This window comes from Heteronotia binoei, chromosome 19 (assembly GCF_032191835.1).
Source record: "Heteronotia binoei isolate CCM8104 ecotype False Entrance Well chromosome 19, APGP_CSIRO_Hbin_v1, whole genome shotgun sequence".
Lineage (NCBI taxonomy): Eukaryota > Metazoa > Chordata > Lepidosauria > Squamata > Gekkonidae > Heteronotia > Heteronotia binoei.
Genome location: NC_083241.1, coordinates 12,356,629 through 12,382,284, shown reverse-complemented (window position 1 = coordinate 12,382,284; position 25,656 = coordinate 12,356,629). Strand labels below are relative to the sequence as shown.

At 47.2% G+C, this 25,656-nt stretch overlaps 1 protein-coding gene across 1 annotated transcript in view; it reads left to right on the top strand.

The window, feature by feature from the left end:
• Positions 1 to 25,656, top strand: part of ADAMTS17 (ADAM metallopeptidase with thrombospondin type 1 motif 17) — a 323,961-nt gene that overhangs the window by 141,580 nt on the left and 156,725 nt on the right. The window contains exon 8 of the mRNA XM_060260248.1: positions 3,220 to 3,325. Within this exon, the coding sequence (XP_060116231.1) occupies positions 3,220 to 3,325 (106 nt within the window). The remainder of the gene's footprint in view (positions 1 to 3,219; positions 3,326 to 25,656) is intronic.

The window sequence follows — 25,656 nt, the reverse complement described above, 5'->3', positions numbered from 1 at the left end:
TAAGGAAGGCAAATAGATGGGGAGGAGAGGTGGAAAAAAGCAACTTTAACTTTAAATGCATTCTCCATACTATCTTGGCTTGGAGAAGTGATTTAAAGAGACAAATGCCTTCTCCTAGCCAGTGATGGGGGCTTTGAGAGTCAAATGATATGTGTAAAAGAGCCACATGTGACTCCCGAGCCGCAGTTTGGCCACCCTTGGTTAGTACATCATATAAGTACAATAACCAGCAAAACAAACAGCACTGTCATCTCAAACCATAACTGTCAGGGACATTCACTTAAAGTCGCCCTGAAACGCTCCTCCAAATCCCCTCACCAGAGCAACGAGGGGACCCAGCAACCCTACTGTGAAGAAATGCATTTATTTTTTTTTTCCTCTTGGAGGCTTGGAATGAGCAGAACCTCCACTCCAGAATTTAAGTAAAAAACCCCTATCTCTGGTCAGAGAACAGGCGGGAAGATGGAAAGACAGCCCAATTGCTTTCCAGCTTTCCCTCAGACAAATGCTCATAGATTAAGATAACTGGATGGTAAAGCTCCCCACCCCCTTCAAGCAGGGAACAGAGAGCTGGAGGAATTAAAATACTAGAGAGGCTGAAGGAAGGAGATGTCTGGAATCCTCACGAAAAGCTTCCTTGACCTGGCCTGACTGGGTCAGTGGGTGGGGAAAAGAGAGCTGCTAAAAACTCCTTGCAGCAGGAAGAAGATATTGATATTGGATTTATATCCCGCCCGATACTCTGAATCTCAGAGTTTCAGAGCAGTCACAATCTCCTTTACCTTCCCCCCTCCCCCACAACAGATGCCCTGTGAGGTAGGCGGGGCTGAGAGAACTTTCACAGCAGCTGTCCTTTCAAGGACAACTGCTACGAGAGCTATGGCTGACCCATGGCCATTCCAGCAGCTGCAAGTGGAGGAGTGGGAAATCAAACCCGGTTCTCCCAGATAAGAGTCAGCACCCTTAGCCACTACACCAAACTGGCGTAGGTCTCTTTGGCTGTTATGGAGTCCATGAGTGCAGACAGAACTCTTAACAGAGGAAGCAGCCATTTTGACCTTGTGCTCGCCTGAAGAGCTGGGAGAAGGCTTCAAGATAATGGTAACTCTGTAGAGATTTTTAACTCCTAAGCTAAATAGCCTATCCTATCTTGTAGAGTTGCCAATGTCTTAGTCAATTAAGATTACAAATTATTAAATATATTATATAGATTCATGTATTAGTCCTAGCGTGATGCTCTTCAGAGCCAAATTGGCTGTACAAGCAGTATCACTGAGGTAATGTATATTGTTGTTTTATTAAATTGTTTTGTTTTTAAGATGTATTGTTGATTTTAAAATGCTGTTAGCCACCCTGAGCCTGTAAGGGGAGGGCAGGATACAAATAAATAAACAAAATAATGGAAGTTCCATTTCTGCCATGTATCATAGCTGTTGATAGACATATAGTTCATTAATTTACATCTTTTAAAGCCCATTAACCTAGTAGCCTTTGCCATGTCTTGCAGCAGTGAATTCCATAGTTTAATTATACATTGTGCCAAGAAGATACTTTTAGCCATCTTTTGTTGCTAATTTTTGGCCCATTCCCATGCTTATCACATGGTTTTTGTCAGGCTTTTTTTTTGTAGAAGGAACTCCTTTGCATATTAGGTCACACCTCTCTGATGCAGCCAATCCTCTAAGACAGGGGTGGACAAACTTGCTTAATGTAAGAGCCACATACAATTAATGTCAGTTGTATGAGAGCCACAAGACCTGAACATCAGATGTTTAACAGCCACAAGACAGGGAGGGAGGGAAGAAAGGTAGAAAGAAATAAAATAGATGGGGGAGAGAGAGGTGGAAAGAAAGCAACTTTAAATGCATTCTCTAAGCTGCCAGCTGGCTTGACTTGGAGAAGTGATCTACCTTTTCCAAACCAGCCAATGGGGAGCTGGGGGCTTTGAGAGCCACACAATATGTCTGAAAGAGCCACAGTTTGGCCATCCCTGCTCTAAGAGCTTAAAGGGCTATTTGTACAGGGCCTACTGTAAGCTCCAGGAGGATTGGCTACATCAGAGAGGTTTGGCCTAATATGCAAAGGAGATTCTGTTTTTGTTCACACAATTCCCATGATCCACAGTTTGGTGGCCAAAGGGGATTTCCTGCTCCCTTTTCCTCAGTGAAAATAGCTGGCCAGATTGACCCTTTGTCCATCCAGAACCTGTTTCCAATCATTTTCATGGCGTGATCCCCCTCCTGAGTTTTTGCCTTCTGAAAGTGATTTCTTTATTCTTTTGACATGCTTTTATAAACCTCTTTTCATGTCCCTCTTTGCGTGGAACTGCCTCATACGAATTCAGAACTTTGGCCCATCTACTTCAATATTACTAGAAGATTTTGTTTCTTCTGTAAAGTTGCTTTGATGTATTTGGAAGATCTGAGCTGCTAGTATTTTTTTCCCCTTTAAATGAAGTTTATTTATGATTGAAAGCATTTGCAAAGCAATTAAAATCATTAAAATAACAAAAAATACAGGTGGAACGTAAGTATAGTATATCTGTGCATAATAGTAACCAGTTGATCTAAACCAAGGGTAGCCAAACTGTGGCTCGGGAGCCACATTGTGACTCTTTCACACATATAGTGTGGCTATCAAAGCCCTCACTGCCCCATTGGCTGGCAGCTTGGAGAATGCATTTAAAGTTCAAGTTGCTTTCTTTCCGCCTTTGACTTCCTTCCTTCCTTCCTTCCTTCCTTCCTTCCTTCCTTCCTTCCTTCCTTCCTTCCTTCCTTCCTTCCTTCCTCCCCTCCCCTCCTTCCCTCCCTCCCTCCCTCCCTCCCTCCCTTCCTTCCTTCCTTCCTTCCTTCCTTCCTTCCTTCCTTCCTTCCTTCCTTCCTTCCTTCCTTCCTTCCTTCCTTCCCCTCCCTCCCTCCCTCCCTCCCTTCCTTCCTTCCTTCCTTCCTTCCTTCCTTCCTTCCTTCCTTCCTTCCTTCCTTCCTTCCTTCCTTCCTTCTCTCAAACATCTGACATTAATCTCTTGGGACTCTCAGACATCTGATGTTCATTCTTTGTGGCTCTTACATTAAGCAAGTTTGGCCACCTCTGATCCGCTATGCAAATACAATTTCCTGTGAAGAATTGTCATGTAAGGAAAGTGTTGTGATTTTAAGAATTCTTGCCGTTATTCAAAACCTACAGATGAGCTGATGAAAGCCTTCTTCCTTATTTTGGCAGGAATTGCCTACCTTGGAGGAATCTGCAGTGCGAAAAGGAAATGCGTCCTTGCCGAAGACAACGGGCTGAATCTCGCGTTCACCATTGCACACGAACTGGGACACAAGTAAGGGTTCACAGTTTGTTTACTGACACACATGTGAAACGACCTTATAGTGAGTTGGACGCTTGGTCCATCAAGGTCAGCAGGGGTGGGATTCTAGCAGGAGCTCCTTTGCATATTAGGCCACACACCCCTGATGTAGCCAATCCTCCAAGAGCTTACAAAAAAGAGCCCTGTAAGCTCTTGGAGGATTGGCTACATCAGGGGTGTGTGGCCTAATATGCAAAGGAGCTCCTGCTGGAATCCCACCCCTGAAGGTCAAAATTGCCTGCACAGACTGGCAGCGGTTCTCCAGGGTCTCAGTAAGGGGTCTTTCCCATCACCGACTGTCTAGCCCTTTTGAACTGGAGACACTGTGGATTGAACCTGGGACAGAATCCACTGTGGATTGAACCAGAGCCCCCTCTTCACCTTTCTCTCCAGTGACAACCCAAAGCAGCTTGCGTCATTCCGCTCGCCTCCATTTTATCCTGTGAGGTGGGTGAGGCTGAGAGTTTGTGACTGGCTCAAGGTCACCTAGCAAGTTTCATGGCAGGGTGGGGATTCGAACCTGGGTCTCTCAGATCCTAGTCCATGACACAACACTGGCTCTGTATCCGTATCTCTTTAAGATCGTTTCAGTTTGTTCATATTTGAGGAGTTCCTGTCAAAACATTGTCTAGACTCTAGAGTGAAGTAAGTGAAACCCCTGGAGGATTTTGAGAGAAACCATGAGAGTTTAGGTAGGATCAGCAACATTTCTCAGTGAAATTCTACCCATACAGATGAACACACAGGAAGTTGCCTTAGTCCAGGGGTGGCCAAACGTGCTTATGTAAGCGGCACATAGAATAAAGATATTGGATGAAGATATTGGATTTATATCCCGCCCTATACTCTGAATCTCAGAGCGGTAACAATCTCCTTTTACCTGCCCCCCTAACAGACACCCTGTGAGGTGGGTGGGGCTGAGAGACATCTCAAAGAAGCTGCCCTTTCAAGGACAACAACTACAAGAGCTATGGCTGACCCAAGGCCATTCCAGCAGCTGCAAGTGGAGGAGTGGGGAATCAAACCCGGTTCTCTCAGATAAGAGTCCGTACACTTAACCACTACACCAAACTGGCTCACTCAACCACTACACCAAAATGCCAAATGTTTGAGAGCTGGAGGGAGGGAGGGAAGGAAGGAAGGAAGGAAGGAAGGAAGGAAGGAAGGAAGGAAGGAAGGAAGGAAGGAAGGAAGGAAGGAAGGTTGGTTGATGGGGTAGGGAGAGGTGGAAAGAAAGCAACTTTAAATGCATTATCCAAGCCACTGGCTTCGAGAAGTGATTTAAAGAGAGAAATGTCTTCTCCAAGCTCAATGCTGAGGCAGTGAGGGCTTTGAGAGCCACATGTGGCTTCTGAGCCACAGTTCACCCGCCCTCCCGCCCCCGACCGCCTGAGACTGTATCAGACCTCAAGCAGGGGGTGATGTGAATGTAAAAGACCTTTCAGTGATCCCCTGGAGAGATGCTGCCAGTCAGTGTAGAAAATACTGACCTTGATGGACAAACAGTCTGAATCTGTGGAGGGCAACTTATAAACAGGGGGCCGTGGCTGAGTGGTAGAGCATCTGCTTTGCGTGCAGAAAGTCCCAGGTTCAATCCCCAGCATCTCCAATTTAAAAAAAGATTAGCTAGCAGATTATGTAAAAGGCCTTGACCTGACCCTGTCAAGCAGGGGTCCTTTTTGAACCTATGGGCACCTTTGGAATTCTGACACAGTGTGGTGGGTGCTGCCACACAATGGCTGCCACAAAATGGCTTCTGCAGGAGGCAGAGCTGGCCACAAAAGGATTGCCACAGCTCATGCTGTGGGGGCAGCTGCTGCCCAAGCAAGGGTTTTAAACAATCCACAAAACCAATCATAAAGCTCACCGGGCAAAAGTCCCGCCTGGCCCCACCCACTTTCTAAAAATACTTGAAGGGTGCCAGAAAAGCTGTCATTGGTCCCTGCCTTACAGAGTCATTGTAAGTCAAACCAGACCTTAACAGACCAGAGGTCTAATTTTGGTGTAAGGCGGCTCATTATGTTCAGACATATAAGCAACACAGACAGGGTACTGTTGGGAGAAGCGAGGTTATATACCAGGTGTGGCCAAACTGTGGCTCGGAAGCCACAGGTCACTCTTTCACACATATTGTGTGGCTCCTGAAGCTCCCACTGCCCTGGCTTAGAGAAGGCATTGGTTTCTTTAAATTATTTCTCCAAGCCAGACAGCAGCTTGGAGAATCCATTTAAAGTTAAAGTTGTTTTCTTTCCACCTCTCACTGCCTCCATCTATTTTCCTTCCTTCCTTCCTGGAGAGCCAGTTTGGTGTAGTGGTTAAGTGTGCGGATTCTTATCTGGGAAAACCAGATTTGATTCCTGACTCCTCCACTTGCAGCTGCTGGAATGGCCTTGGGTCAGCCATAGCTCTCACAGAGTTGTCCTTGAAAGGGCAGCTTCTGGGAGAGCTCTCTCAGCCCCCCCCCCCCACCTCACAGGGTGTCTGTTGTGGAGGAAGAAGATAAAGGAGATTGTGAGCCACTCTGAGACTCTGATTCAGAGAGAATCTGCAGTCTTCTCCCTTCCTTCCTTCCTTCCCTCCCTCAAACGTCTGATGTTCATGTCTTGCGACTCTCAAACATCTGACATTTATTCTATGTGGCTCTCGTGTTTAGCACGTTTGGCCACCCCTGTTATATACAACCTCAGGATTTATTTTGACTGCAGATCAGAAATAGTTAAATTGAAGTCCTCAAGGAGGGAGTAGGTTTCAAAGGCGTGGGGTGAGGTGTTCTCCCACCTTCCTATCGAGCTTGTCAGCAGTTTTCTCCTTCAGCCAAATCTCTCCATCTTTCTTTGGAAGCTCAGTGCCTGCTCTGAGTAGTCTTTAAAGGTCACCAAAAGAGGCCGTGACACGAGATGGTATCTCAAACTCATGTGCTTGCAATAAGTTGTGCTTCAAAAAGGGGAAACAAAAGCATCTTGATCAAATCACATCTTTAAAAAAAAACACCGTTTCTTTGCAGAGGAATTCTTGGCCACGAATGTGCATAGCTCCTTACTGTTTGCGTGGCCATTATAATACATTACCTTTAATAACAAATATTTGCTTGCTAAAGGGAATCCAATAAACCGCTGTCAAGATCTTGAGTCCGGTCCTGCCCCTCGGCCTTCGGTAATCGTGCAAGAGACATACGTGGCTTCTCTTGAACGCTGGAGGACAGGCGCAGAAAATAATTTCAGCTCCGGCCCAAACGTGCCAAGTTGAAAATGAATGTCCCGCTCTCCCTCCCCCCACCCCCCCACTTCCTTTGACACCAAAAGGCGGATGAGCCAAACTGCGAACAGTTTCGGCAGCACTGAATGATGGGAGGCCTTTGTTTTTATTCAAACCAGATGCCAGGCTGTTAAATCTATTCTCAACCTTAACAAGGCATTAATCTGTAGATTGCCGTGTGAGGAAATCATTGTTACATGTTGAAAAGATGTTGAAAATGCAAGCACAGGGGTTCCTGGCTTCCGAGGCCCCAGTTTGTACGAACAGCAGACCGATTTCATACCAGTTGAACTATCATGGCTCTCTTTCCTCCACTGTGTCCAACAGTTCTGAAAAATGAAATGCGATGAGAGCCCTCCCTCTCTTAGACTCCCAGCTCCCTAGGGAGACAGGATGGCTGGTTCCAGCTTTGAGAGGCCCTTGGAGAATATCAGGGCTTTTTTGTTACAGCAACTCCTTTGCATATTAGGCCACACACCCCTGATGTAGCCAGTCCTCCTGGAGCTTACAATAGACCCTGCACTAAGAGCCCTGTAAGAAGATATTGAAGAAGTTATTGGAATTATATCCTGCCCTATACTCTGAATCTCAGAGCGGTCACAATCTCCTTTACCTTCCCCCTTCACAAGAAGAAGAAGAAGAAGAAGAAGAAGAAGAAGAAGAAGAAGAAGAAGAAGAAGAAGAAGAAGAAGAAGAAGAAGAAGAAGAAGAAGAAGAAGAAGATATTGGATTTATATCCCTCCCTCTACTCCGAAGAGTCTCAGAGCGGCTCACAATCTCCTTTACCTTCCTCCCCCACAACAGACACCCTGTGAGGTGGGTGGGGCTGGAGAGGGCTCTCCCAGCAGCTGCCCTTTCAAGGACAACCTCTGCCAGAGCTATGGCTGACCCAAGGCGATGCTAGCAGGTGCAAGTGGAGGAGTGGGGAATCAAACCCGGTTCTCCCAGATAAGAGTCCACACACTTAACGCACACTTAACCATTACACCAAACCCGGCTCTCCACACCTACCCTGTGAGGTAGGTGGGGCTGAGAGGGCTCTCACAGCAGCTGCCCTTTCAAGGACAACTTCTACAAGAGCTCTGGCTGACCCAAGGCCATTCCAGCAGCTGCAAGTGGAGGAGTGGGGAATCAAACCTGGTTCTCCAAGATAAGAGTCCACACACTTAACCACTACACCAAACTGGCTGTAAGCTCTTGGAGGATTGGCTACATCAGGGGGTGTGGCCTAATATGCAAAGGAGTTCCTGCTATGAAAAAAGCCCTGGGGAATTCTACCTAGGAAGACCCCTCCACTACTGATGTGTGTGTGTTTGTAGGCAGGCAGGCAGGCAAAAAGAACATCTCATGGTACCTGGTGCTTCAGAGGGAACTCTTGGCCACAGTCACTTAATGGAAACACGCAGGCTGGAGGCAGTGACTGGTGTCTCTTGTATGGCCAGCTCTACTGCAGTAAATGCTGAGGGATTTGGCAGGTGGTGCCTGGAGATGGTAAAGTTGGGTGGTGACATCACTTCCTCCGTGCCACTCTAGGAATTCTCCCGGCCTCTGTTGTCTCTGGGGAAGGTTCTACAGCAACATGGAGATATGGAGTCTATGGCTGCCAGCCTCCAGGTGATGTGTGGCAAAGGAAAACCCCAAAGGGTTCCGAACACCCATCCTTTCTGGAAAAGAAGGACATAAATAAATATATGAGCAGTCCAATCCTGGAAATATACAAGAAAAGTCCTTCCACTTCAAAGGAATTCTCTTTCTGGGTTGCACAACCTCCAGGTGATGGCTAGAGACCGTCTGTATAAATCGATGGTGCGGTCTCATTTGGAGTACTGTGTGCAATCCTGGTCACCGCACCTTGAAAAGGATATTACAGAATTGGGAAAAGTCCAGAAAAGGGCAACCAGAATGATAAAAGGGTTGGAACACTTTCCCTATGAAGAACGGTTAAAACGCTTGGGGCTCTTTAGCTTGGAAAAACATCGACTGCGGGGTGACATGATAGAGGTTTACAAGATGATACATGGGATGGAGAAAGTAGAGAAAGAAGTCCTTTTCCCCCTTTCTCACAGTACAAGAACTCGTGGGCGTTCAATGAAATTGCTGAGCAGTAAGGTTAGATCGGATAAAAGGAAGTCCTTCTTCACCCAAAGGGTGATTGACCTGTGGAATTCACTGCCACAGGAGGTGGTGGCAGCTACAAGCATAGCCAGCTTCAAGAGGGGATTGGATAAAAATATGGAGCAGAGGTCCATCAGTGGCTATTAGCCACTGTGTGTGTGTGCGTGTGTGTCTGCGTATATATTTTGGCCACTGCATGATACAGAGTGTTGGACTGGATGGGCTATTGGCATGATCCAACAGGGCTTCTCTTATGCTCTTATAATTGACCTCCAGGCGACAGAGATCAGTCGATCAGGAAATGGCCACATTGGAAGGTGGACTTCGTGGCATTTTACCCCATTTAAGTTTCTCCTCTCCCCAAAACCCGCTTTCCTCAGGCTCCACCCCCCAAATTTCCAGGTACTTCTCAACCCGGAGCTGGCAACCCTAGTGGGGTTACTTCCGTGTGGGAGGTTGCTGGCCATGATGTCAATTCCAGATGACACTCTAGGAATTCCCCAGTCTCTGTGGTCTTTTCTATAGAAATTTAGGTAATGCTTAGAGTGTCACCATGAATGCTGTCACCCCACCTCCTTTTCCCTCCAGCTGCTAAAACTAGCAAGGGTGGGAAACTGAGGACAAGAGGTTGCCCACTGCCACTGGGCATAGGGCAAGCCTAGGTGTCTCTGATATGGCTGGGCAAGAAATAGCCAAAATGGTGGTTCCATGTTTCAGTTCATGGTTCCTTTACTAGGTCTAGGCCTCAGCATTGCCTCATGCAACTAGCCACTGGTACCAGGCATGGAAGAGGGAATTATTATTAACTTTGTGCATAGGCCAATTCAAGAAATATCTGGGGACTTTAGGGGTGTAACCAGGAGACATTGGGGGTGGAGCCAGGAGACACTGGGGGTGGAGTCAGGAACAAGGGTGTGACAAGCATAACTGAACTCCAAAGGGAGTTCTGGCTATCACATTTAAAGGACACCCCCCCCCCTTTTAAATGCCTTCCCACCATTGGAAATAATGAAGCATGGGGCACCTTCTTTTGGGGTGGTAGAATTGGGCCCCCTGGTCCAATCTTTTTGAAACTTGGAGGGTGTTTTAAAGAGAGGCACTGGATACTATGCTGAAAATATGGTGCCTCTATCTCAAAAAACAACCCCCTCAGAACCCCAGATACCCACAAATCAGTTCACCATTATACATGGGAATTGGTCTCCATAGGGAATAACCGAGTTATTCCCATTTCTCCCCCCTCCCACTCTCTGATGACCCTGAAGTGGGGGGAGGGCCTCCAAACCAGGGGATCCCCTGCCCCCATATGGGGATTGGCAGTCCTATTTGCGCACATTTGTAGTGCGTTTATGCCCTGCAGCTCCAGTGGAAAAATACATAGCAGGATCCATATTGTGTCAGGTGACCAGAGGGCATCCTCTCTCACTCAGGCCCAGCTTCCAAATTATTTGTCAAATGGACAACCTACCAAGGCAAGCATTCTGCTGAAATCTTCTGGTAGTCTCCTGGTTTGGATTGAGAAGAAGATGATATAGGATTTATACCCCGCCCTCCACTCTGAATCTCAGAGTCTCAAAGCAGCTTACCATCTCCTTTACCATCCTCCCCCACAACAGACACCCTGTGAGGAAGGTGGGGCCGAGAGAGTTGACAGAAGCTGCCCTTTCAAGGAAAGCTCTGCGAGAGCTATGGCTGACCCAAGGCCATTCCAGCAGCTGCAAGTGGAGGAGTGAGGAATCAAACCCGGTTCTCCCAGATAAGAGTCTGCACACTTAACCACTACACCAAACTAGTAAACCACAGTTGCTTCTCAAGAGAAGGAAAAAACAGATGAAGTCTGTTCAGATTGAGATGTTTGGCGGTCTCCTCTTATGGGATGGAAAAAGTGAATGAACTTCCTAACCGATACGTTGGATTTCTAAATCTTCCATTCGTGTTGCTTGGATTTACTGCAAAAACAGTTTTTCAGACAGCTGTTTTATTAAGAAAACAAATTCAGGCACATTTAATTCTAATGAAAGATTCCATTCGCGAGTCAGTCAATATGGTCATGAAATGTCTTCTTGTGCAGTGCAATCAAAGGCTCTCATAGAGCTTCTTAAAGATATCTCTGTATATATCCTAATCTTTTAATTTGCTTCTTAATTTGCTTCTTGAAAAGGGTCCTTGGTCAGAAGATGCTTTATACCAGGGATGTCGAACTCATTTGTTATGACGGCCAAATCTGACATAAATGAGACCTTGCCGGGCCATGTGTGTACCTATTTACAGTTAGGTAGCAGAGATATAAACTTTATAAAGGACACAGACAAACACAATTACAGATTTAAAAAAACAACAATGTAAAACATGCTTAAAACATTAGTACAGGGGTGTCGAACTCATTTGTTAAGAGGGCCAGTCCGGACATAAATGTGATCTTGTTCGGCTGGACCATGTGAGTGATAAAATGTGATGCCAGGTAGCGAAGGAATAAACTTTATAAGGGACACAGACAAACACAGTTAAATATTTTTTTTAAAAAAAATTAAAATATGCTTAAAACGTAAGCATGTGTTGGCCTTAAAGTTGCTTTCTTTGTATCTCTCCCATGGGATCCAGGGAACTGGGCAAGGGAAGCTCTGGCTCTTGCCTTCCTTCCCCAGGGGACCAGGAGGGGGAGGAGGAATCTCAGCCAATAGAAGGAAAAGAGGCTTGACGCAGTAGCTCTGCTGTGCGATTGAGAGAGCCTAGCAAAACCTCCCCCTCTTCCTCTCCAAGGGAGGAGCCTCAGCCAATGGAGAAAATAGAGGCTTTGCTCTGTACTTCCTGTGTGATTGAGCAAGCCTGGCAAAGCAAGCTGTTATGCAGAAGGAAGCAAGAGAGAGGGAGCGGGAAGCAAACAGCCAGTTGCCCAGGGGCCTGATAGGAGCCCTTGGGGGCCTGATTCAGCCCCCAGGCTGCATGTTCAATGCCCCTGCATTAGCACTTGTTGGCCTTAAAGGTGTTTTTTTTTGTATTTCTCCCATGGTATCCAGGGAACTGGGCAAAGGAAGCTCCGGCTCTTTCCTTCCTTCCTCGGGATGAGGAGGGGGAGGAGCCTCAGCCAATAGAAGGAAGAGAGGCTTGGCTCAGTAGCTCTCCTGTGCGATTGAGAGAGCCTGGCAAAGAAAACTATTCCTTCCTCCCCAACAGAGTCCCTACCCACCTTCTCCCCAAGGGAGGAGCCTCAACAAATTGAGAAAATAGAGCTTTGCTCTTTAGCTCCTGTGCAGTTGAGCAAGCCGTACAAAGCTTCAATGCTGCCATTTTTTTTAAGAAAATGACAGCCCTAGTCTGAAAACTGAATTGACAAAGCTTGCTATAAATGTTAGGAGCCTGGCCTTCAGTCCTTACCTAGTCAGAATCTGTACTCTGCTATGCCCCACTGGAGACTACAGCTCCAGGGCCTGTGATTTAAGAACCATATTCTTCCTGCTGTTGGCACAAATGCCATTTAAACATACTGGCCATTTAGCAGCTCTCTTCCTTCTCCTGTGTAATTGTAGGGTCACCAAATCCCTCTGCAGCTGTGGCAGGGGAATCTTCTCTCTCTCGCAGTGCAATGTCACTCAGAAGTGATGTCATTGCACAGGGCACATTGTGCCAGGGATGTTCTAGGCGTTGCAGTAAAACTCTATGGTGCCATAGAGTTGTAATCGCAAATCCTAGAGTGGAGTGGCCAAACTTTCTTAATGTAAGAGCCACATAGAATAAGCATCAGATGTTTGAGAGTTGCAAAACATGAATGGAGGGAGGAAGGAAAATAGATTGGGGAGGGAGAGATGAAAAGAAAACAACTTTAACTTCCAACTATGTTCTCCAAGCTGGCCAGTGGGGCAGTGTGGGCTTCGAGATCCACATGTGGCTCCCGAGCCACAGCTTGGCTACCCCTTTTCTAGAGTGTCCCCGGTGTGACATACTCTGCACAATGACGTCACTTTGGGGCGATGTCATCGCACAGGGCTCTTTGGGGGTGGGTATTCCCCCCAGCAGCCTGCTCCATGCCAGCAGATTGGGGGCCCCCAAACTGGGAGATCCCCTGCCCTATGGCAGCCCTATGTGCTGCGCCCCTTTTCTTCAGCCTGCCAGTTAGTGGCCCAGCCTCTTTTTTGCAGGCAGCTCTAATTGGAGTTTAGGGGAGCTTCTGTCCGGGAACGGACTGTCTTGCAGGAATCTGTGGGGGGCAGGTAGAGAGTACCACTGCAAGCTTGAGAGATTCTTGTCTCTGGCATTGTAAGGCCCCCGCCAGATTATCTCCTACGGCATAACCTGTATGCGCAGGAAGCGGCGGGACACGGGCAAGCAAGTTTTCTCAATTCTCAGAGCAGGAAGTTGAAAAAGCAATTATCCAGATGTGTGAAATACGGAGATTTGCCTGCAATACACATTAAAAATGGGAATCTTTCACAAGGGACCCCTGTAATAAATGGGAGGGAAATTCCGGTATCCTGGCTGCAACAAACAACAATCTGGCTGGCTTCCATTTCTTTTCCGTAGTTTTCTTGGTCACTGGCTTTGCTCAGAGCTGCAGAGGCCATGGAGCAGACCCCCAGCCAAATAACGAAGTGGGCCAGAGAGAGGATTTCTGGAATGTCATAATGACAGTTTAGAAATATTTGTTAAAAATCTGTGTGTTTCCCCCAGAGGTCTGATTCAGATTGAGTTTGCACTTCCAGGTGGCCTTTCTTGTATTAAAAACAAAAATATCCTCACTCTTATTAATTCAGTGCAGTGAAGCCAGTTTGGTGTAGTCGTAAAGTGTGCGGACTCTTATCTGAGAGAACTGGGTTTGATTCCCCACTCTTCCACTTGCAGCTGCTGGAATGGCCCTGGGGCAGCCATAGCTCTCGCAGAGCTGTCCTTGAAAGGGCAACTTCTGTCAGAGCTCTCTCAGCCCCACCCACCTCGTGGGGTGCCTGTTGTGGGGGAGGAAGATAAGGGAGACTGTGCGCCACTCTGAGATTCGGACTGGAGGGCCGGATATAAATCCAATATCATCATCATCTTCTCCTCCTCTGACTGAATGAGCCATGCTTTTGTGGGGGGGGGCAGGATTCTGTATACAGTGAGAGACCCCATGTCCTGGGCCCTGTTCTCTGGTGCCGCTTAAGAAAGCAGTGAGGGGAACAACGGGGTGAATCGGTAATCTACCAGTGCACAGTGTCGCTCCTGGTACAAAATGGAAGTGACCTCATTACATCAGCATGACGCCATAGAGTTTGGGTGAATCTTAGAATGTCACCTCAACATGATGACAGCACTTCTGGTTTCTCCTTGGAAGTGAGGTTGCACGTTGGCACAACGCCAGATAGCTTGTCCCTTCCACCCCAAGTTCTTCCACTGGGGTGACAGCTAAGGATGTCGATCCTGGTGTTTTATGGCCAATGCTCTGGTGTGTGTGTAAAGTACTATCAAGTGCAACTGACTTTTTGCAGCCCTGTTGGGTTTTCAAGTCAAGAGATAAGCAGAGAATTATAGAGTTGGAAGGTACCCCCCAGGGTCATCTAGTCCAACCCCCTGAACAACGCAGGAAATTCACAAGGACTTCCCCCTAAGTTCATAGGATCAGCATTGCTGTCAGATGGGCATCTAGCCTCTGTTTAAAAACCTCCAAGGAAGGAGAGCCCACCACCTCCCGAGGAAGCCTGTTCTACTCTGTCAGGAAATTCTTCCTAATGTTTATCTGGAAACGCTTTTGATTTAATTTCGCCCATTGGTTCTGGTACGACCTTCTGGGCAACAGAAAACAATTCTGCATATGACAGCCCTTCAAAAACTTGAAGATGGTGATCATATCATCTCTCAGCCGCCTCCTCTGCCGGCTAAACATGCCCAGCTCCTTCAACCTTTCTTCATAGAACTTGGTCTCCAGACCCCTCACCATCTTCGTCGCCCTCCTCTGGACCCGTTCCATCTTGTCTATGTTCTTCTTAAAATGCGTGGCCAAAACTGAACACAATACTCCAGGTGAGGTCTTACCAGAGTAGTGTAAAACGATACCATTACTTCATGTGATCTGAACACTATACTTCTGTTGATGCAGCCCAAAATTGCATTTGCTTTTTTAGCCACCGCATCACATTGTGAAAGGAAGGAAGGCAAAAAGATGAGGAGGAAGGAGGGGAAGAGGGAAAGAAAACAACTTTCACTATAAATGCATTTTCCAAGCCACTGGCTGGTTTGGCTTGGAGAAGTGATTTAAAGAAAGAAATGCCTTCTCTGAGCTGGTCAATGGGTTTGGTGGGGGCTTCTTGAAAGATCCACAGTTTGGCCACCCCTACATCAAGGTATATCTGATTTAGAAAAAAAAATGTCCTCTTTAGATGTAGTGATAGTTTTTGTTCTTTTTCTCTGGAAGACCCTCCTTTTCAGGGAATCCTAAAGGTACTAAGTTTGGGAAGCAGAAACAGGCTGCGAATGGGATTTTTGCCACTCCTTTAGGGCAACAGCAAGAAATTTACTTTCTCCTCCTTCTCCTCCTCCTCCTTCTTCTTTCTCCTCCTCCTCCTTCTTCTTCTTTCTCCTCTTCCTCCTCCTCCTTTCTTCTTCCTTCTCCTTTTTTCTTCTTCCTTCTCCTCCTCCTCCTTTCTCCTCCTCCTCCTTCTTTCTCCTCCTCCTCCTTCTTTCTCCTCCTCCTCCTCCTTCTTCTTTCTCCTCCTTCTCCTTTCTTCTTCCTTCTCCTCCTTCTTTCTTCTTCCTTCTCCTCCTCCTTCTTTCTCCTCCTCTTCCTTCTTCTTTCTTCTTTTTTCTCCTCCTTCTCCTCCTCCTTTTTCTTCTTCTTCTATGATAAGTAGATAGGGCTGCTTAAAGTCTGTTCACTGCCCTTAATGGTCAACTCTAATGGTTTCCCCTACCCTGCCCCCATCCTCCTGCTGCTTTGATTGTCTGGTAAGTTCTGTTGTACATCTAGGGTGGAATGGTTTTTTTTGTTGTTCTTTTAATTATTCATTTTTCTACCCAGGGATAATTGAGATCACATTTTCCGAGCTCATTTGTGTTCTTTTGCTCAGCTTGACAACAGTCACAATGAAAACATTTGGGTGTGCGTTTTAAACACAGACTTGCACATCAGAGATGTTTCATCAAAGCCCATAATATTCAGCACGTTGGTGATTCGGAAAGGGCTGGCTCACAGAGAGGCTGCCACCTGGAAGGTTTTGGCCATTTGGGGAGTAATGTTCCCTCTAAGCCGTGCAGTCCTGTGAGCAAAAATTCTACCTTGTGAGCTACTGGCGTTAATGTTGTGAGCTATTACATACATTAAGAATATAAGAGAAGCCATGCTGGATCAGGCCAATGGACCATCCAGTCCAACACTCTGTGTCACACAGTGGCCAAAACCCCAGGTGCCACCAGGAGGTCCATCAGTGGGGCTAAAAGCCCTCCCACTGTGCCCCATCAAGCACCAAGAATACAGAGCATCACTGCCCCCGACAAAGAATTCCAGCAATATGCTGTGGCTAATAGCCACTGATGGACCTCTGCTCCAGATGTTTTCCCAATCCCCTCTTGAAGCAGTTTAAGCTTGCAGCCGCCGCCACCTCCTGTGGCAGTGAATTCCATGTGTTAATCACCCTTTGGGTGAAGAGGTACTTCCTTTTATCCGTTCTAACCCGACTGCTCAGCAATTTAATTGAATGCCCATAAGTTCTTGTATTGTGAGAAAGGGAGAAAAGGACTTCTTTCTCTGCATTCCCTTTCCCATTCATAATCTTGTGAACCTCTGTTGTGTCACCTCTCAGTCGATGTTTCTCCAAGCTAAAGAGCCCCAAGCTGCTCTGCTCCAAGACTGGCCCGAGAACTGAGTATTTCTTTCTCCTTGCCTCATTGGCATGACTGGCTTTCTCCAAACGTCTCAAGGCTGTTAGCATTTGCCGTGCAGTTCCAGCGTGCAGAAGTAAAACTCCGCACAGTGCTGATAAATGACGTCGTTCTTCCGGTGCCAGATCAGGTTATCATTTCTCAGGGAATGTTTGAGAAATGCTTAAGGAAACATACTTGGCATACTTGGGGAAGGACCACAGGTAATGGGGTTAGCAGCCGCTTTGCATGCAGAGGGTCCCAGGTTGAATCCCTGGCATCTCCAGCCAAGGCATCAGGTAGTGGGTGGTGTGAAAGATCCCTTCCTAAGACGCTGGGAAGTTGATGCTTCTCAGAGTAGATTATATTGACTTTAACATACTGTCGAGATCTCTTGCCATCATGGGCCAATGCTCTGCTTCTCTTACTGCCAGTGTTTTGGTTTTGTTTCATCTGGGAACTGGAGGGGAGGAACAGCTAGCCAGCATGCTTGCAGCAACCGTTTGGGTAGTCATGAGAGAGGTCTTGAACGGGAGGAATGTCATCCCTCCCTGTTATCAAAGATTCTCACACCTGGACAAAGACTGTGGGAACATACTGGGCAGTGGGAACAGGGGTGTGGGGCACGCGTTTGCTTTTGCACACTTTTGTATGCCATAAAGAAGAAGAACTGCATATTTATACCCCACCCTTCTCTCTAAATCAGAGACTCAGAACAATCTCCTTTACCTTCCTCCCCCACAACAGACACCCTGTGAGGTGGGCGGGGCTGAGAGGGCTCTCACAGCAGCTGCCCTTTCAAGGACAACCTCTGCGAGAACTATGGCCGACCCATGGCCATTGCAGCAGGTGCAAGTGGAGGAGTGGGGAAGTGGTTCTCCCAGAAAAGAGTCCACCACTACACCAAACTAGCTCTCTAACGAGTTTATAGTTCCTCTGCTGGGGGCAGATCTGACTCAAACCCCCAGCTGAGTCTATACGTTACCTGAATGTCTTAATAAACGCAACCGTTTTGAAACCAAGTGGACTGTTTATTGAAGAACCAGGGATTGGACTGACACACACCAAGGATCTATGAGGGAGCCGCATGTGTTCTTTGGTGTGGATTCTAGGCAAACAGACTTTGCCTGTTTTAGCACTGGAGGTCTACGTGTAGAAGTCTGCCCTTGCTAAGACTGAAAATAGTTTGGTTCAAAGTTATTTGTCCACCTCCTTGAGGACATAAATGCTGGAAAGGCAAAGTATAAATCTTTCAAGTAAATAAGTTGGCCTGATCTTGCAACATTGTCATCTTTCGTCATAGACCTTTTTGAAACATCAGTCTGTACCTGACTGGAACAGAGAGAGAGAAAGAGTTTAAATGAAACATGGGGAGGACCCTCAGCCAATAGAAGGAAGAGAGGCTTGGCTGAGTAGCTCTACTGTGCGATTGAGAGAGCCTGGCAAAACAAGCTCTGCCTTCCCCCTTCCTCCCCAAGGGAAGAGCCTCAGCCAATGGAGAAAATAGAGGTTTTGCTCTGTAGCTCTTGTGTGATTGAGCAAGCCTTGCAAAGCAAGCTGTTATGCAGAAGGAAGCAAATGACAGTCAGTTGTTTGGAGTCCTGATAGGAGCCCTACAAGGACCTGATCCAGCCCCTCAGCCACGTGTTTGACACCTCTGATCTAGAACAAAGAGAGCCTTTCCATGAAGGAGAACCTTGTGAAAGTATACTGAGAGAAGAAGACCTTAGTGGACTACAATCTTGCCCTGAGCTTCATCTGGAGGACCTGGAACAAGGAGAACTTTCCTGTTTTTTGAGAATTCTGTGAAAGTATATTCGGTGAAGATCTTAGTGCTTTGTGCAGCCAGTTTGGTGTAGTGGTTAAGTGTGCGGACTCTGATCTGGGAGAACCGGGTTTGATTCCCCACTCCTCCACTTGCACCTGCTGGAATGGCCTTGGATCAGCCATAGCTCTGGCAGAGGTTGTCCTTCAAAGGGCAGCGGCTGTGAGAGCCCTCTCAGCCCCACCCACCTCACAAGGTGTCTGTTGTGGGGGGAGAAGATATGGGAGATTGTAAGCCGCTCTGTGTCTCTGATTCAGGGAGAAGGGTGGGGTATAAATCTGCAATTCTTCTTCTTACTACCTCATCCTGCTCTTAGCTGTGGGACCTGGAAAAAGGAGAAACTTCAGAGCCACTGGAAACATAGCGCTGTTACTTAGCATAAAAAACAAATAGATCCATGAGATGTGTTGTCCTTATCAAACAAAGTGTTTCTTTACCCAAACTAAACATGCAAATCCAATGCATCCTTTATCAGTAACATAACTCTGCAGAAATATTGCACAGCAAGTATTTTTAACACTCTTCGGCTTTGCGTCATTGGGTAGAGGCAGTTGCTGCCAACAAATGCTATGATGGATTGAACCAGAACCACCCTGGCACAAAACTGCTGCGAGATTGCCAGCTCATTAGAGACTGGCTATTGAACGTGTCCTTGGCTGACTCAGCAGAAAAAGCCCAAGCGGGGGCAGGGAACCAAGCTACAACGCTGTTGATTAATCTCGAGTTATTTTGGCTGCCTTTCTCCAAATGTCTCAGCGCGGGCGATTGTTTTTCTGTGCCATTTCCAGTGCATCAAAGTCAATCTCGGCAAGATGCTTATAAACGAGGACGTTCTTCTGGCACCGGATCACTTTAGCATTTTGTTGGGGTTGTTGAAGAAATGCTTAAGGAGCCAATGGCAAGGAGGGAATCGGTGAAAGTCATACCCTGTAGAATCTACAAGACTGCTCATTTTGTGGCAGGAGCTCCTTTGCATATTAGGCCACACACCCCTGATGTAGCCAATACTCTGAGAGTTTACAGTAGGCCCTGTAAGAAGAGCCCTGTAAGCTCTTGGAGGATTGGCTAAATCAGGGGTGTGTGGCCTAATATGCAGAGGAGCGCCTGCTACAAAATGAGCACTGCTGAACATTGTGATGTGACGTCACCCCAGAGTCGGAACCTTTACTTTTAGGAAGATATTATCTTTTCTGCCTGCACCTTGGAAATGTTTTGGATAGCAGGAATACAGAAGGAAAATAGATACTTAAGCGATAACGTAAGCTATGGGTGTACTGTTCAGCTGTGCTTCCTCTGTTGTCCAGGGATTGCATCCTAGGAACATATCTGTTCTCTTTCAAATCCATTCTCTGGATATACTCTTCATTGCTTCCACCTATGGAAAGTGGCTTCTAATTTTGGGGAAGGAGTTGGGACTCAGTGGCAAAGCAGTTAAGGGGATCAGGTGGCCGGTGAGGTGAAAGGTCTCCTTCTGGAGAGTAAGCAAGACTGACCTTGAGAGACTCGTGGGTCTGACTCAGTATAAGGCAGCTTCATGTGTTCAAGCAGGCGGCCCCAAAACCGATGTTCCCGGGACTTCTGCACCAGGGACAGGCTTAAGGTGACGGTGCATCGCTGAGTGTTGGTGGGCAGGAAAACAGGACATGAACCCAATGGTTAAGATCCAAAGAACTTTGCAACTAGTTCTGCATGGCCCAAACTGTTTCTATAAACAACAGTCCCTCATGCCATGTGAAAACTGCTTCAGAAGCTATGGGGAAATCCCAGAAGCGGTTTGTGATAACAGCACCAAGATCTTCTGTTTAAAAGGTTACAGTCAGTGTTCCTTCTAAGCTGAGTTAGCGTGATCACAGATTTTTAGCCTCCTGCTCACGCATTTTTGTCTTAGCTCAGGGAAAATGGCCCCAGAGCACAATAATTTATGCAGTAGCTCACAACTTTAATATTAGTAGCTCACAAAGTAGAATTTTTGCTCACAAGACTGCAGCTTAGAGGGAGCATTAGTTGCAGTCAAAAATGTTCCGAACTTTTGGGTATGATACCTCAAGTAGCCCTTTTGATCCAAGCTAGCGTTTGTGTAGCTTTCTTTCTTGTTTTCTTTCTTATTTCCTTCCTTTCTTTCTTATTTCCTTCCTTGTTTTCTTTCTTTCTTTCTTTCTTTCTTTCTTTCTTTCTTTCTTTCTTTCTTTCTTTCTTTCTTTCTTTCTTTCTTTCTCTCTCTCTCTCTCTCTCTCTCTCTCTCTCCCCCCCCCCCCCCCGCTGGAATGTGTCTAAAGATAAGACTCTTCTTCCCCACCCCTTCCATTTCCCCCCACTGTGATTTTTCTTGTAATAAGATTTTCAGCCAAATAGTTTTCAAACAAAGCTATTTTCAAATGGCTTGTTTCATTTAAAAATAGATAATAACTTAATAACTTGGATTCATTAGCTTTGGAGTTAGCAGGAATACAAGCCCTTACTCTCCCCCCCCCCACCCCCCACTCCCACCCCTGGGCTGAAAATTCCATTTTAGAATTAGTTTGTCCACATAATTTTTGGGTTGCTTTGGTACCCAGCCCATCATCTGCAATTTCTGTCTGTCATCTTCTCCTTGCAGAGAAAGCAGAGGAGACTATGCAGTGTACGTCCCAAATAGTTTCTGGAACAGCCAAGCCAAATGGCTCCAGGATTATGAATGATCTTTCACAGCTGCTCCGATATGAGCAGTAATGGAGAGTTGGGAAGTAAAAAGGGCTGTCAGCAGGAATCTGGTTTCTTTATTATTTATTTCCCCCCCCCTTCAGGTCAAAGTTGAAATACCATTAATGGTCAGACAAAGTTTTTGGGACTCAAACAACAACTGAAATTTCACACCTTCTAGTCCTAGACCAAGATTCTGATCTGCCTGGTCAAGCTAGCCTGATCTCACCAGATCTTGGAAGCTAAGCAGGTCTGTCCTGGTTAGTTCTCCTTGGATTCTAGTTCCACCAAGGAAGCCCAGGGTTGCTACATGGAGGCAGGCAATAGCAAGCCACCTCTGAATGTCTCGTACCTTGAAGAACCTTATTGGGGTCACCATAATTTGACTCCAACTTGATGGCATTTTCCACCACCAGCACTATAGAGGGAGTAGGGTTGCCAAGTCCAATTCAAGAAATATCTGGGGACTTTGGGGGTGGAGCCAGGAGACATTAGGGGTGGAGCCAAGAGCAAGGCTGTGACAAGAACTCCAAAGGGAGTTCTGGCCATCACATTTAAAGGGACGGCACACCTTTCCAATGCCTTCCTTCCATAGGAAATAACGAAGGATAGGGGTACCTTCTTTTAGGGCTCATAGAATTGGACCCCCTGGTCCAATCTTTTTGAAACTTGGGGAGTATTTTGGGGAGAGGCACTAGATGCTATACTGAAATTTTGGTATCTCTACCCCAAAAAACAGCCCCCCCCGAGCCCCAGATACCCGCGGATCAATTCTCCATGATTTTCTATGGGAATAAATCTCCCTAGGGAATAATAGAGTTCCCAGCAGACATTTCCCTCCCCTCCCCCCGCTTTCGGATAACCCTGAAGCAGGGGAAGGGTCTCCAAACCGGGGGATCCCCTGCCCCCATCTGGGGATTGGCAGCCCTAAGAGGGAGCCAGGTCCTACCTTCATGTCAGCAGCGGAATTTGGGTAGGGGTGTGTTCCTGGAGGCGGAAGGGATGTCATGCAATGACACTCTTTTTTTAAAAAAGCAAAACTCTATGGTAAAATTGCTCTCAAACAATAGAGTTTTGCCCCAAAAGCAGAGCGTTGTTGTACAATGTCTCTGACATGATGACATCACTTCTGCATGATGTCATTGCACCAGGGACACTGCTGTGCAACGCTGTGGTTTGGGGCCAGAGTTTCCCCTGGCGGCAAGCAGAAGCCCCCAAAAGCAGGGGATCTCCCACCCTGGCCTGAGGAATGGGAACCATAACCAACACCATCATTTTTAGAAAAAGAAGATGACCGTAGATTTATACCCCATTCTTCTCTCTGAATCAGAGTCTCAGAGTGGCTCACAATCTCCTTTACCTTTCCCCCCACAACAGACACCGTGTGAGGTAGGTGGGGCTGAGAGAGCTCTCACAGAAGCTGCTCCCCTTTTGAGGACAACTCTTGCAAGAGCTATGGCTGACCCAAGGCCCTCCCAGCAGCTGCAAGTGGAGGAGTGGGGAATCAAACCTGGTTCTCCCAGATAAGAGTCCGCGCACTTCACCACTACACCAAACTGGCTTTTGGAAGCAGAGAATTTTGCTGATGGTGAATGGGTTTGCGGTACGCTTGTTGGATTACACCAGAGTAAGGGTGGCATTTGCCAGAGAAGCACCTTGCCACTGAATACATTGTCTATTCTTCATAGGGTTGTAGGTCCCCCCTGGCCACTGGTGAGAGACCGGGGTGGGGTAGGGTTGCCACATCCAGTTTCAGAAACTCTTGGAGATTTGGGAATGGAGCCTGGGGACTACAGGGACCTCAGTGAGATACACTGCCCTAGAGTTAGGCCTGCCGAGCTTCCGCTGGGGGCAGGGGATGCCCTGCCCGGCAGGGCCCCAACCTGCTGGCATGGAGCAGGCCGCCGGGAAGTCCCCGCCCTCGAAGAGCCCAGTCGGCACACAATGGGAACACTCTAGGGCTCACGCTAAAAACTATGGTACCATAGAGTTTTACCATGAATCCTAGAGTGTTTCCAGTGTGACTATAGCAGCGCCCGCCTCACGGCCTCACTGGACCTCTTTATTTCAGTCTCTTCGGGGTATTTTACTTGTTTATTTGATGGGACCACAGCAGCTTTGTTTGTTCTTCCCACAAAATATAGGCTCTTGAGAACTTTAACTTAAACCACAGATTTATTGTAACACAAAGTTCTTAACTTGGGGATATGGGAGATATTTACACAGGTTAATACGTTGCTCAGTTGTTTCAGGCTTTACAATCACTTTGTCTTTTCTTGAGTCTCTCACAGTTCACAGTTCACAATTTCCCTTTAACTCACTCTCCACCTCTAGCCAAGGTCTGGCCTCTTGGGATTGATGTGTCAAGTCTCATCCCTCGACTGGAGTCTCTCCTCTCAGCCCTCTTGGTGTCTCAGACCCACATCCACTCCCTCAACCACCTGACTAGATCTTCAGAGTGGTCTCTAGGTGTTTGTGACCGTTCAGGTCTTAACTGACTCACACACACACAGCCCTCTTGGCTGGTTTTGTCGAGCTTGTAGTCTCTGGAAGACTTCCCCGTCTCCGCCTCAAGCTCCTTCACAGGATCAGCTGTCCTCTCAGCCTCTCTGGCAGGCTCGAACTGACCCTCTCAGTCTCTATCAGGTCCCCACTGACAGACTTCTGACAGGCCCCAACTCTGTCAGACACCAACTTGACTGACTGCCTCAGCAGTTTCTCTTTCTCCACTACTTTCCCTCCCTGAGAGCTCTGAGCACTTTGCCCCCACCCTCAGGTCACCTGACGCAGGCCCTGTGCGTCTTCAGTTTATGATTAACCCATTGCTTTCCGTCACAGTGACACTCTAGGAATTGCAGTAAAGTACTATGGTATCATAGAGTTTTATTGTGAGTCCTAGAGCGTCCCTGGTGCAATGACGTCACTTTCGGGTGATGTTATCACGCCGCATGTGCAAAACAAGTCCCCCGCCACAACAATGGAGGTATTTGGCAATCCTACCTAGAGTCCACTCTCCAAAGCATCCATTTTGTCCAGGGGAACTGAGCTCTGTAGTCTGGAGATGAGTTGTAATTCCAGGAGATCCCCAGGTCCCACGGGGAGGATGGCATCCCTAGTTCTGCATAATTTGGGAGTTAAATGACACCTCAGCCCATAGTTATGCTCAGGTTCAGGCTCCAAGATTACACTAAAACCACCTTCTCAGATAAGTAAAAGATGGCAGAACAAGTTTTGCCAGCTAGCTTCCTTTTTGTCACCATGTAGCGTTTGTGTTTGTGTTTCAGTAGCTCACGACTTTAACGCCAGGAGCTTACGGAGCAGAACATTTGCTCGCGAGGCTCCACAACTTAGAAGGACTATCGGTCCCAATCTGATCCCACGAAGCTGTGACCTCAGGCCCAGGTTCCTTCAGCTAGCTCTCGCCTCCGTCGCTTGTTCGGTCTGACTTCAGTGCCTGAAGATTTGGCAGGGGTTGGTGTTTCAGAGCCAGAACGCTTTAACATATTGAATCAGTTCAGGCCCTGGCATCCCGCCAGCGATGCAGTTTTGAGTATGAAACACCAATAAAAATTCCTAAAATTCGTCTACACAAGGGATCGGAGAAAGCGTGGGAGGGGGGAGTGGAAGTGTGATAAGGTTATGTAGGGCTCTCTGCCTTAAAAAGGCAGGTTCAGATTTGCCTCATACTTGGCAGCTCCCTTGACCTCAGGAGGTCTCCTAGGTGGAGCTTGAGGGTTCTTTGTCTCCCTCTTGTTCTACAGGAAGCTATTTTAAGGTAAAAACCTTCAGACTTGCTTGGCACGGTGCTGAAAAAGTGGATGTTTCAACACTCCTCGCCATAAAATTTTTATTGGGGTGGGACAAATGCCTTGCGGTGTTGGATGAAAAACAGTGGTGCCCAGGGAGGGGGGGGGAGTATGATTTTAATCTGACACAAGAAAAAGGAGTTATGTTATGGTTTCTGAATGTTGTCAGGGAAGGCTGATTTAAATTGTTCATTGGCCAGCTGCTAGAGTGGGCGCCGCAAGCGTGGTGTTGCTTTAAAGAGATAAAGGTAGTCCCCTGTGCAAGCACCAGTCTTCCGAGTCTGGGGTGACGTCGCATCGTGATGTTTGCACGGCAGACTTTTTATGGAGTGGTTTGCCATTGCCTTCCCCAGTCATCTACACTTCCCCCTCCCCCAGCAAGCTGGGTACTCATTTTACCGACCTCGGAAGGATAGAAGGCTGAGTCAACCTTGAGCCGGCTACCTGAACCCAGCTTCTGCCGGGATCGAACTCAGGTTGTGAGCAGAGCTTAGGACTGCAGTACTGAAGCTTTACCACTCTGCGCCACGGGGCTGTTGCTTTAACCAGCTCCAAATTCCCTGCTGGGGGAAAAAACCCTCTTAAAATCTGTGGCTGGATAAATATATGTACTTTCTCCCCGATGGGAAACCAAAGCCATTGTCATCGCCTCCCTTGTATCCTCACAACAACCCTGTGAGGTAGGTTTGGCATAGAGTGTGTGACCGACCCAAGGTCATAAATCAGTTACATAAATTCAGTAAATCTGCACATTATTGCATATGCTTCTGTTAGAAGGGAGCCTGTGTGTTAGAGGGGTCATG